Source organism: Neophocaena asiaeorientalis, unplaced genomic scaffold (genome assembly GCF_003031525.2).
Source record: "Neophocaena asiaeorientalis asiaeorientalis breed wild unplaced genomic scaffold, Neophocaena_asiaeorientalis_V1.1 scaffold509, whole genome shotgun sequence".
NCBI lineage: Eukaryota > Metazoa > Chordata > Mammalia > Artiodactyla > Phocoenidae > Neophocaena > Neophocaena asiaeorientalis.
In genome coordinates this window covers 355,107-368,374 of record NW_020172152.1, presented here as the reverse complement: position 1 = coordinate 368,374, position 13,268 = coordinate 355,107, and the positions used below count along the sequence as shown (strand labels likewise).

The 13,268-nt window shown below is 40.0% G+C and overlaps 1 protein-coding gene across 1 annotated transcript in view; it reads left to right on the top strand.

The window, feature by feature from the left end:
- The window catches only part of FMN2 (formin 2), a 227,185-nt gene that overhangs the window by 104,887 nt on the left and 109,030 nt on the right, over nucleotides 1–13,268 (top strand). Inside the window, exon 9 of the mRNA XM_024754888.1 lies at nucleotides 9,371–9,432. Coding sequence (XP_024610656.1) covers nucleotides 9,371–9,432 — 62 coding nt within the window. The remainder of the gene's footprint in view (nucleotides 1–9,370; nucleotides 9,433–13,268) is intronic.

Below are 13,268 nucleotides of genomic sequence, written 5' to 3'. Positions count from 1 at the left end.
GCGGGCCTCTCACTGTTGTGGCCTCTCTCGCTGTGGAGCACAGGCTCTGGACGCACAGGCTCAGCGGCCATGGCTCACGGGCCCAGCCGCTCCGCGGTATGTGGGATCTTCCCGGACCGGGGCACGAACCCGTGTCCCCTGCATCGGCAGGCGGACTCTCAACCACTGCGCCACCAGGGAAGCCCTGAACTATTTTTAAAAGATGCAAATGATCTCCTTTATTTGCTTATTGGCAATAGAACTTTTTATTTTCTCTTTAGTGGTTGCTTTAGTGTTTATAGCAGTTGTCTTTTTTTTCTGATAAACTTTGCTTTTTAAAGTTTTTATTGAAATATAGTTGATTTACAATGTTGTGTTAGTTTCAACTCTACAGCAAAGTGATTCAGTTATACATATATACATTTTTAGGTTCTTCTCCGTTATAGGTTATTATAAGGTACTGAGTATAGTTCCCTGTGCTGTACAGTAGGACCTTGTTGTTTATTTTATATACAGTGGTGTATATCTGCTAATCCCAAACTCCTAATTTATCCCTCCCCCCCCTTCCTCTTTGGTGACCATAAGTTTGTTTTCTGTCTGAGTCTGTTTCTGTTTTGTAAGTAGGTTCATTTGTACCATTTTTTCAGATTCCACATATAAGTGATATCATATGGTATTTGTCTTTCTCTGATTTACTTCACTTAGTATGATCATCTCCAGGTTCATCCATGTTGCTGAGAATACATTTTAATTTAAAATATAAATTCATTACTTAGAGTTTCTTATAAAAAGAAAGACCTCATCATTTTAAGTCACATGTAGATTATTGAATCAAGGTAAAATGATTTATAAGCCTTTCATTACAGGCCCAGCAAAAACCCTTAGGTTGCACTTAGCTTATATTTTTTGACGTTGTTCCACAACTGGACTTCTGAATTATACTTTTGTGGGAAGGAGAAACCCAGCACCTGGGGCTTTTCTGAAGCAATGAGCTTTGGGTGTGGGTCTTCCTTTCCTTCGCTGCACATACTGTCTGAATTACTATCAAGTTTTGTTTGTGTTTTTTGCTGCCCCTCTGCCCCCAGATGTAAGCTCTGTGCGACCTGCAGTCCCCTCTGCAGCTCCCTCGGGCACCTCCCCTGTAACCCAAGTCTCTTCTTTACAATCATGGGTGCTTGTTGAAGGTACTGCTGGCCCAGGGCCGTGGGGGCCCAACTATGAGCACATAATGAATCACAGCAGCTTTGTGATGGAGAGGTTCCATACGCTAGTCTTTTTGTTGTTGTTTTTGCGAAAATATATCTTTTGCATAATCCATGAGATGGGTGGGGATTTGGACTGTTATTTGGGGGCAAGGGAAAGCCCCTTGGATAACTGGAGTCATGTTTGTATTTTAAAACTGAACTCTATAAAGTCGTTTGTGTCTTGACGTGCTATTTTAGCCCAAAGAGGTCGCTCTGCAGATGCTGTCCGGTCTTTATCCTCTGAGGTGAGTGAGGGTCTGAGAGCGCTGGGGTGAGCGGAGTAGGAGGATCGGCACTTCAGCCATTTATCAGATGGCTCGTGACACTGGGCTCATGGGTACCAGGGATTGCATTCCTAGAACCATCGGGTAATGCGGCATGTGGCTTCTTAAGGGAAAAGCTTAGTGTGAAAACTGTATTCCAAGTTCCCCGTGTGAACTTTGTCTCTCATTCTGTGCCATAAAGGGATCCTGGATGCGTTTTCTGTGTGGTACCCTACCCGATGAGGAAGGACAGTGCACTTCCTCTCCCCTCCCCTCAGCTGGAAAGAGGTGCGATAGTCTCGGGAAATTTAGCAACAGGAATTTGCTTCTTCTTGAACAGTGAGGATTGTGATTGCAGCTGAGACTGAATTCTTAAGTGTTGAACAAAGTATTTTAGTCACCAGTACTCATTTCCCTATACAGACACGTTCAGATGGACTCTGTCTCCTTGAAAGGAAGAAACAAACAAAAATGCATATAAACACTACGAAATGTAAAATAGCTAGCTAGTGGGAAGCAGAAGAATCTTTATGTGGGTGGTGAAATTCAAAGTCTGATTGCTTTTAATGGTTGAATTTTTCATGGAATTATTTATGTACAGAAGCAGGTAGGGAAAGGACTTTAGTAAATTTTTGTGATGGTTGGAAGAGGTCACTGGTCAATGAGGCAGGAGGTGTGGATGTGGAGAAAGTTTCTAAATTTTAGTGTTATATTGGGAAGCAACTTTTTATTTATTAAAATTACATCAAAGAAATCCTAATGTTGGAAACTCCTCCCATGATTATGTTATTTTACTGACCCCTCATTCCTCTGAACAGTGAAACATCAAACTAACCCTTACACACAAATTCATACATTGACAGAGAAAACAGAAAACCTTCATTAACTGAACAGATGAGCAAATGTGATTTAACACACACATGAACCAGCCCCTCACATTTTGCACATATTAATTACATGTTGAGTTAAGTTAACCTGAAATTATTCCAGGTGGATCATGATAAATATCATGTATGTTCCTTAGGTTTTTCGTACATTTAAATATTTTGGAAAAGTAGTCCTGAGACCCAAGTTGTTAGTCAAAACCATCTGTAATACAATGAAAGGAACGACCGTAACATGTCAAGTTCTGGTGTGTAAACTCTAATCTTCTCAGTCATAGGTTACAAGTTCACAACTGAGTTTTTTTTAATCCGTTAATAGTCTATTATGTGGGATTAGGAAATAAGTTTGTATTATGACGTTGCTTGGCGTTTTTGTTGCGACTTAATAGTCAATATTCATAAATATTTCATGTGCCTTGAAAAGAAAGTGTATACTATTTTATTAGAATACAAAGTTCAGTATGTAACTATAAGATAACACTCTTTTCTGTTTATATATTCTAAATCGTTATTTGTATTTTTCTTCTCGATCTGTTTTGACCAGAGTGGTTTATTAAAGTTACCCATTGTTAGTGCGTCTGTCTGTCTGTCTCTCCTTGTCAATATTTTGTGGTTTCTTTCTTATGAAGGTTGCACCTGTGTTTTGGGGGACATAAATTCATATCTATTATAATTTCATTGGGAATTGTAGCTGTTAGCATTAAAAATATCTTTTTTCATTGTTTTGTGGTTCACATAATGTTCCTGGCCTGAATCTTAAGTTGTCAAATATCAAGATCATAACGCTTGCCTTTTTGATTTGCATGTGCTGGGCATAATTTCACTTCTCTTCATTTTTTAGCCTTTCTGAATTATTTAGTTATAAATATACATATATTTATTTTTTGATGTGTTTTTAATTTTCAGTGACTAAAAACTTCCCCTACCTTAACCTGTGTGCCAATATATAGTTGCTCATATATAATATAGTAAGGAAGGTATTTAACTATATGTTTAGGTGAATTATTTTAAAAAGGAAATTTTTTCTTTAAAATCATAATTATAATCACTGTGTTTGTAAATTCAATCTTTCTGTTCTGGGTTTCTTTCAAAGTCAGATGTATTTGTGTAAATTACACTGAAAAAAGTATAATTATCTGTGTGAAAGTTATTTTGGCATAAGGAATTTTAAATTTCTGATATGTTCTCTTATGGAGCAATACGTATGCTTACATTCAAAGTAAAATTTTACACTGTTGCTCATTTAGAGCGTGTGCTAGAAAACAGTGGCAAATGTGATCCCAGAGTTAGGGTCCTAATCAAGGGAGACTCACTAAGCTCTGTTTTATGAGTATAAATGTTTACCTAAGCTGCAAGGTGAGGTCCATTTTGGGCAGTAAAGGACTATGGGCAATAAAGGACGTTTTGCAGTGCTGGTTTATGGAAAACATTCAACAGACAGTGGCTGTTTTACACAAAGTGCCATGCATTGTTTGAAACTATTTGGTCATTTATACACTATGCTTAACATAAACACTATCTGGGATGTGCCAGTCTTTTCTTCTTCCTCCTTTATCCCACACCCTAGATTTTGTCACCTGCCAAAGTCAAGTAAATCTTTTTTTTTTTTTTTAAGTAAGTCTACTTTTTTCTTTTCTTTCTTTTTTTTTTTTTTGGCCACACCATGTGGCATGTGGGGTCTTAGTTCCCCAACAAGGGATCAAACCCACGTTCTCTTCAGGAGAAGTGCAGAGTCTTAACCACTGGACCGCCAGGGAAGTCCCCAAGTAAATCTTATCTAAATAGTTGAGATAATCCCTGAGTTGTACCTGTGTGGTCCAGTCAACACATCTCTCCAAAAACAGAAGTGAAATACAGTATCGCTAGATTAAAAGGTCTACAGTGGCAGTCATGTTTGCATTTAAAGATTTTATTCCAGAAGCATAGTCTTAATATTCATCTTCCCCTGCCCACAAAAGCAGGTGCCATACTGACTTAGGCAAAAACACTTGCTGACAGTTTAACTTATGCAACTCTTGTCAGGGAGGCCCACTGACTTAGGCACTTAGGTTGTTAAACTTGTAGAAGTAGGTGTGCTTGAGATGCACCAGTGGTGGCTTGGGTGTCAGATTAATTTTTCCAATAGGAAAGCCTTTCTCTACATAGCCTAAGTACAAAATCTATAGAATTCTGGCATTTTATTGTCTGCCACCTGGTTAAGCTGCCTGAAAAGAGAGGATAGTATAAATGAATATGATTCCTAAATTACACGACGTTATAAAACTACAATTTTCTTCCTTTCCAGGGCGTACAGCATTTTAATTGCTTGGTAATAAAGTGTAAACTCTTCAAGTACAAGAAGCATGTCTATCAGGGCTGAGAGGAGTGTCTGGGCCAGACTTAGGACTCTGAGAATATTTGTTCAATGAATAGATGAAAATGTTTTCAAGAAGATACTCTGTTTTCTTCATAGATGAATACAAATGTTTTGTATTCTTTAGGTAATCCAGAATTGCTTCAAGTATTATTCAAGAGCTTGGGTGTTTCCCAAACCCTAACCCAATGTGTCTTCTGGCTAGTTTCCTACTGAAAGGTGTGCCTGTGCACCTGTGACCAGGAGCTCAAGCGTGTTTGGTGCTGGGATGTGTAAGGAACGCAAATGTAGTGTTTCCTGTCATCTAATTGTTGTCGGACCCAAGTCCATGTGCCGAACAAGCCGAAACATTGGAGTTTGAGCAGAGAAAGTTTCGTTACAGGGTCAAGCAAGGAGAATGCATCGCTCGTGCTCAAAAAGCTCTGATGGTTTGGGGGGAAGAGTTTCTATAGGCAAAATCTGGGGGGAGGGCTGCCGGGTGTGTGCTCCTACTCTGATTGGTTGGTGGGGAGATAACCAGGTGGGGGGCTCCAGGAATGTCCATCATCAGCCTTGTGGTTCCAACCAGTCTGGGGTCCCTGTAGTTGTGCTCAGCCTTAAGTCACCATCCTCCACTGGGTGGGGCCCCGGTCCCTGTAGAAGAGCTCAGAGTTCCGTGTGTGTCAAATTGTTAAGTACATCTCTTGAGGAGGAACTGGGACCCTGCCCCGTCGCTGTGCCAGCTGTACTCCTGTTTCCCGACTGCCTTTCCTTTGTTCTCTCACTTTCATTAGTAACTCAGGGAAGGTCTCGGAGACTGAAGCCTTTCTCCTACAAACAAGAAACGGGGGACACAGAAAGGCTTTTGTACCCGGGAGGGCCCCGCAGGGTCCTGCTTGGTTTCATTTTTAAGTGTGAAATATTCAGATGAAGATGGTCCCAAGTGCCTTTCTCTCTCTGAGAAATGTTAGTTTTAATAAATTGTTGGATTTGTTCAGTTAAGCCAAGCAAAGCCAACAAAATTTTAAAAGTTGCTTGACTGCATCTTTAGGAAAGTTTTGTTAAGTCATACATTTGGACAGTTTTTAGAGTAACTCCTCGGTGAGCAGATTCTCAGGCAGGTGTCAGCGCATCGTGTTTCCGTATAAAGGGCCTCTGCGTGTGACCGTTGGCTCCACTGCCATCATGTGGTACAGCGGCATGCCCGCAGCCGACGTTTCTGTGCTTTACTGAGTTTCAAGTAAAAATTTAGAGATAACGGTTCTGGGCCTTTCTACCAAACTGGTGTTTTTTCTTTCTTTTTTCTTTTTATATCCCCTGGCAGGACAGTTAAAGACAGAACTAGAAACTCCTGAATGAGTAAACACTGACCATTTTCATCCCCCAAAGAATGCAGATGTGAAGCGGAAGAGGAGACCTCTCCCCCAGAAACAGCTTTCTCTTACCCTGTAGGACTCAGTGCCAGATTCCCTCATCATCACATGGGCCGTTATGTTCGTGGTACTGTGTGAGCAGCACTGCTACCCGTGCTGGTATTTGCCTTTTGCTTTCTTGGGTGTTGCTGCCTCTGTGGATTTATGGAACTGATAATGCAAATATGTGGCTTCTAGTGAGTCTTTCTTAAGCTTGGCTGTTATGTCTTCTCTCCGAAGGTTCAGTAATAACTTTTGGTTTTTGCACTGTAATCTTTTCAATTTTCTACTATATGTGGAACGCTCTGGTGTAAGCTGATGATACCTAAGACACATGCTTGCTATCACACTCTTCAAAATCTCCTTGGAGGGACAGAGCACATACATACAAAAGAGGGAATATCTGAAATGTATCAGGTGACTTGTATTAAAGGGTAGAATCAAGAGGCTGGGAAGGTCAGGATGAGCTATGGAAGTTAGGGAGTGTTTCAGAGATTACTTAAGCTGGAGCTTTAAAACACTGTTTTCTTAGAGATAGCAGTTTGTCCACATTATCTACACTTTTCAGCTTCTCCTCAATTCTAGGTGATCATGGGAAACTACTCTAGCCAGAGAGACATAAGGAGACATCTGCTAAGAATAGGCATTACACATGCCTTCTTGTTGCTTCCTTTCTTCCTTCTTCATTTTACCTGGAATGTGAGAGTGATCAATGGAGCCATGGCTGCCATTTTTCCACTTGAGGAAAAGACCATTAAAAAAATGTTGGCCCTAACCTGTTTGTAGTCCCTGAATCAGTACCAACCTATCTCAGTTTTGTTTGTCATTATTTACTCACACATCCTTTTTATAGCTGAAAACAATTTTTAACCAGTACAGATATATTTAACGCTTTTGCCATATGGTCAAGTGACTAGTTGTCAAGAATTGATTCATATTTTAAATATCTCATCACTGCATTAAACAAATGGCTGACATCACTCTCTATATTAACCTAAAATGAGCCAAACTTTTAAGCTGGTTGCGGGGAGGAGAAGGAGGGGCAGGACTAAGTTTTAAACAAACATGAATGAATGATATTTCCCCTCATCTAGTCCCTGTGTCTTTCATTTCTCATGGGTGAAGCCAATTAAGGGAAAATTATGTGGTAAAGTAGTAGCAGAGTTGCTTTCCATTGAGATTTCCTGTGGATGGTTAAAAAATGACACTTCATGGATTAGAACTTTTTGAGGAATTGCTTAGGACCATGTGACAGTTATAAAAATATTCTTTGGCACATAACATTGCATGAGATGAAATATGAGAAACCTCAGTATATTTACAAGTAACATTTCGTGTAGGGAAAACTTGTAGAAGTAATACTATGTTTTAAAATAATAAAGTCAGAGGTTAATCGTATCTTTTATGAGTTTTGACTTGAGCATGAATGATTTTATTGTGTTTCTTTTCCTTGTTCTGAAAATGAAACCTTGTGTTCAGTGGACGCCTAGCATCTCCTCCATAGTTTCCTGTCGATCTCTCGGTGTATCTCCCAAGGAATATAGAAATATTGGATTATTAGCTAATGAATTCCAAAGTTAGAGAACTTTGGATTCACTCTAAGAGTCTCCTTAAGGGCTAGACTCTGCGTGAATGTAATCTAAAAATGGTAATTCCACGCATGAAGATGAAATCTTTATTTTAGTTTTATGTATTTTGTTACATTATTTTTAGCCATATTACCTCTAGTGAAAATCATTTGTTAATCCCTTTTAATTAGCTTTTGAAATTTAGTCATAGCTGGGGTATGGTTTACTACGTTGAAACATTAAACAGTTTGTGGTATGTTTGCCTTATATGGTCTAAAGAGTAAAAAGTATTTGATTGCAAATCTTAATTCTTAGATTTCAACTTGAGACCTAATTTTTTTGGAGATTGAGATAGTGAATATTATTAGACTAGAAGTATTATATTCTAGTTGATATGATATTTTTTGGTGAATCTGGACTCATTTCGCATCTCCAGACAGAAATGCTAAATTATCTTGGTGAGATTTCTTATGCATCCTGTGTTTCAGTATTGAATTTGGCTTTCTTAATTCTTTCTTGGGATTTTGCCAGAAATGTGTCATGTACTTTAAGCTTTGAGGAATAAAGCATTGTGAAATGCCACAATTATCAAAGTAAGTCTAACCACTTTTTGATTATCCACTCTGTGATTTTTCTCCCAGAAATCTTTAATCCCACAACAGCTTCAGTGACTACTTGGCACATATTCGATCAGAGCAAATTCACCTCATTTCCAGCTAGTTTGTGCACAACTAATGCAAAATGCTTTTGGTTAACCTACACCTAAATTAAGTAATAAAACACACCAATTCCAAAATTCAACACGTTTCCCAGGCCAAAATATGCACTTAAGAACACATGTCCAGTTTTTGATTATCCATTCCACTTCTTCCTTGTATAAGCAGGGCAGTTTGTATATTAAAGATGGATTTTTAAGGATGCATCTGTGCCAATCTCAATACCATAATCAAATAATTTTCCTTTGATTATAACAATTTAAAAAGTTGCAACAGGAAATGCACCTGCTGTTTCCATATTAGTCTACCAGTTTAGGGATTAGATTTAACCTTTGTCAAACGTCTTTACATAAATTGGCAGATATTTGCATTTATTGGTGTAAAACCAGGATGTGTGGGCTTCCCTGGTGGCGCAGTGGTTGAGAGTCTGCCTGCCGATGCAGGGGACACGGGTTCGTGCCCCGGTCCGGGAGGATCCCACATGCCACGGAGTGGCTGGGCCCGTGAGCCATGGCCGCTGAGCCTGCGCGTCCGGAGCCTGTGCTCCACAACGGGAGAGGCCACAACAGTGAGAGGCCCGCGTACCACAAACAAACAAACAAAAAACAGGATGTGGCAGTAACATGAGTGATTTGCCTATTTTTCTGGTATTAAGCAGATTTTTCAAATTCATTCAGGTGAGTCACGAAAGAGACAGACTCACAGTTTCTCTGTGACCATTGGGCCCTCTTTCTGGGATTTTGTATTTGTGGAGCATGTGAAAGCTTTGACACTTGACACCTGACCCATTGAAATGCCAGCTTGGCCTGGGGGGTGGCCCGACAGGAGGCTGCAGTGAAGGCAGAGCTCCCACCCTCTGCGTGCCGGGTATGAACTCCACTCTGTGGACAGTCACTATTGTTTGAGGTGGTTGGAGGTTTTCACAGCTGGCTTATGGCAATTTATATTCTTTCTTTTGTCTTTTTTGCGCAGCTGTGGTGAACTTGGACAATTCCGTGGTTGACCTGGAGACCCTTCAAGCTCTCTATGAGAATGTGAGTAACAGGGAAATTTTATGTGTGAGGATATAACAACATACACGTCCAGGCTCGTTGCTTCCATGTCCTCTGAGGAAATTTGTTCCGGGGGCACTGAATTTACATAACTATGGGTTTGTAAAAATAATTTCTAGGAAAATATTGAATAAATATGCGGTCTCATAGTTTTAAAATAGGGAGGTTGGGAGGGAGGGAGACGCAAGAGGGCAGAGATATGGGAACATATGTATATGTATAACTGATTCACTTTGTTATAAAGCAGAAACTAACACACCATTGTAAAGCAATTATACTCCAATAAAGATGTAAAAAAAAAATTGTGATTCAAACCATGTTGTACATGAGGTCTTTCAGATTCCCTCTTTTGAAATATAATCAGTACTTAGGCGGATGCTAATTTGAGAGGAGTAAGTATAGTGTGACGTGCTGATGCATTTAATCTTCACATGGAAACTATCAGTAGCTGCTATTATTACCCATTTTGCAGATGAGGAAACTTGGCATGGAGCGTCCACACGACCTGCCCAAGGTCACACAGGCCGTGTTGGTGCTGAGCCTGGGATTTAATTCATTCTGGCTCTGTTTCTCTATCTGCCGGAGTTTCATTCACTGAGTGGCAGGACATCGTGTCTTTTTTCTAGTAGCACTTCCACTTAAGAAGTTGGCAGGGAACAGGAGTGAGGAGAATGACCTGGGCATGGTGCTCTCAGAAGTGCAGTCCAGGCACTGTCCAGGCTGGGGCACAGCATTAAATGACATTGATTCACGTAGTGAGAAAGAGATTCTCTTTTCAGTGTGCTGGATTGTATCTGGGAGAAAGTCTCCGTGTGCCCCTATTTTTTTCATTTTGTTTCTGTTCTTGCCTGTGGTCTGGCTGGTATTTAAACCTCTGTGCTCTCTGGGGCCTGGTCTTGGTTGGTCCTGGGCTTTTCTGTACCCGTTCAAGTAATTTCTGGCTCTGGAGACACGTGTGGTTGGCAGGAGTCAGACCCCCGTCCCTGACCACTCCCTTGAGGAGAGTGTGTTCCAGCTGCTTGTCCGTTCTTGGATTTGGTACTTTTTTTTTGTTTTTTTTTGGATTTGGTACTTTTAAAGCATGCGTCCATGTGGTGTCCCTTTGAGGCTGGGATTTCTCCTGGTGTGTCACCCAGTCCATGGGTGATGTAGCGCTGGCGCCTGGTCCCCATCGTGGCTGCAGGCATGTGACTGGATCATGAGGCGGAGAGGGAGGGCGTGAGTGTTTTGTTACCTAGTACTCAGTACATGATGGAAACTGGAAAAAATGGAACCATTTGGAGGTACAGAGAGCTTTCATTTCCCTCGAGTGTTTCCTGCCAGCCCTCTCTTAACCAAGAACCAGGTGGAAGATAGGAGGAAACACCAGGGAGAGTAATGCCTTCAACAGGTCTTAACGGTGTGATGTCAGTGTGCGTGTCAACGTGTATCTCGTGCACACATTCCATATACTGTGTACATGCGTTTATGTAGATACATAAGATACATGTCTGTATATTATATGAAGACACATGAACGTTTTATTTTAAGCTGGTGTATCCATGTGCAGAAACATATACAGAAAAAATAGAGAACATTGGGGACAACTATATTTATGAGGGAAGTTTATTTTGCAGTGATTTAGAGTATTTTATTTGGGAGTTTTTAGCCTTTCAAAGTAAATTACTTTCACAAACTATAAATTTCTGACTGGACAAACCAGGCAGCTACCCAGAATTTCTTACTGTCATACCCCGTGAAAGGAGAACCAGTACCATATGGCACTGGTTACACTTGTGGTTTTCTTGATATTGTTGACGTCTTTAAATTTGGTGGTTCAGACTTCCACTGCGTCAGGAAAACGATCACTTTTTGGTGGGAGTGGTTCACAGTGATACTAGTTTCGGTACGAATGGGCCGGATTGTTTTGATCACCATCTTCAGTAGGAGAGCTTAAAGCACCCATTACAAATAATAGATAATTGTATATGCCTTGTATACAGACAGAACTCATGCTAATTCCTGAGTAACATCCATTAAAATACAGGTCCAAAGAAGGCAAAACTATTTCTTTTGTCCACGGCAACATCCCCAGCACTTAGATTTAGGTAGTATTGGGCACTTAGGAAGTATTCAGTAAACATTAAATGAATATATATATATGAATTGATGAGTGGAATCTGCTGGTAGGCTTGGTTCTAAGACCTCTTTGGACTTTCTGTTATATGGTTTTCAAATACTTTTTGCCTCTTCAGACTGACTGATAGCATCATGAGTAAGGATCCATATTGAACATGTTTGTTCTATTTTTACTTCTTTGTGATAACAGGACTGAACGTGCAGAGTAATGAGTGATTCTTTTTAGGTGGGTGTGGTAGCTTACTGTAACCTGCTCTACACAAAAAATGGTGAGAAGCGGAATGGTTGAAACTTTGAAAAGGGTAAATGAAAGTTTAAAATTTTTACGTGTTTTTAGAATTCTGGATCATTAAGGGTAGACTCCCAGGGACCTATTGGCATATAAGGGTCTTCAGTTTTCTAGAGATGAAGACTGAGACATATCTGTTACTTTCTGACTGACAGACAACAGTGGTGGATGAAGGCTTCTCCAGTTAGATGATGAATATGTTTCTAGCAAACCAAGGCATTCCCCCTAAATTAAGAGAAAATTGAGATACATATTCCCTAGTAGTGAAAAATGCATTTGTTCAAGTCCCTTCATTCCAGTTGTTTAAGTTCCTAAAAGAGCCATGATCATTTAAAAATCAGGGTATATGATGTTTAGAATAGTAATAATCTAATGTTTATTATACACCAAGCACTGGTCTAAGTGCGTTATATTTAATCCTCCAAGTGCCTTACCCCCGACTTAGGAGGAAGAAGTACTATTGTTAGAAAAGAGGGAACTGACCCAGAGAGGTTGTCAGCTCAGTGCTGGGGGTGACCCTGGTCCCCTCCTGATGACTGTGCTCTGAGGCACAGAATTTCCTGACTCTCAGGGGGAACTGGACAGGACCTTCCAGGAGGAGCAAGGACACACCATGTGATGGAGGGAACTTGGGTGAAAAGTCAGAGGAACGTGGCCCAGGTTCCAGCACCACAAGCTCATGGACACCTCCAGTGACTTATTGATGCTTCTTCAGCTTCAGTTTCCTCATTTTTAAATAAGGTTTCTAATAATTCATAAGGAGAACATCAACTTTTTGTTGGATGTAAAAAGAAGTTTCTAGGCCATTCAACACTATTATGATTTTTTTTTAATAAAAATAAATGTGGGCACAGAACTTAAAATATCTAACATTGTCAGACAGCAAATAACTGTCTCTAAGGCTGGTAGGATTGAAGGTAACAAAGGTTGTGCACCATGTAAATTAAATTAAAACTGGACCTTCCCCTCAAGGGTCTGAAGATTTTGCCGAACGAAGCAGAGTAAATACCCGTGTGTTTATAGGCAACATGAATTCACAGGGAATACATTTTTAAAACTTTTGTTAAATTTAGAATGATACCACTTTATTTACAATCATCATTTAAAAATTGGAATTTTTTTCTTTTGAAACAGTCTCAGAGGTACAATAAAGTTGCAGGTATACTATGAAGAACAATTCTTCTGTATCATTTGCAAATAAATTGTCAACATTATGCTTGATAGTCCCTCAATACTTTAGTGCATATTTCCTACAACGTAGCGCACACTTAACCGCAATGCAACCAGCACCATTATGAAATTGACATTGATATACTGCTGTCATCTAACCCTCAGATCCCAGTGCTTTGCTGGTTGTTCCAATAATGTCCTTTGTAGGCAGGACAGCCTTGGAGTTTTGTTGTGCTTTATA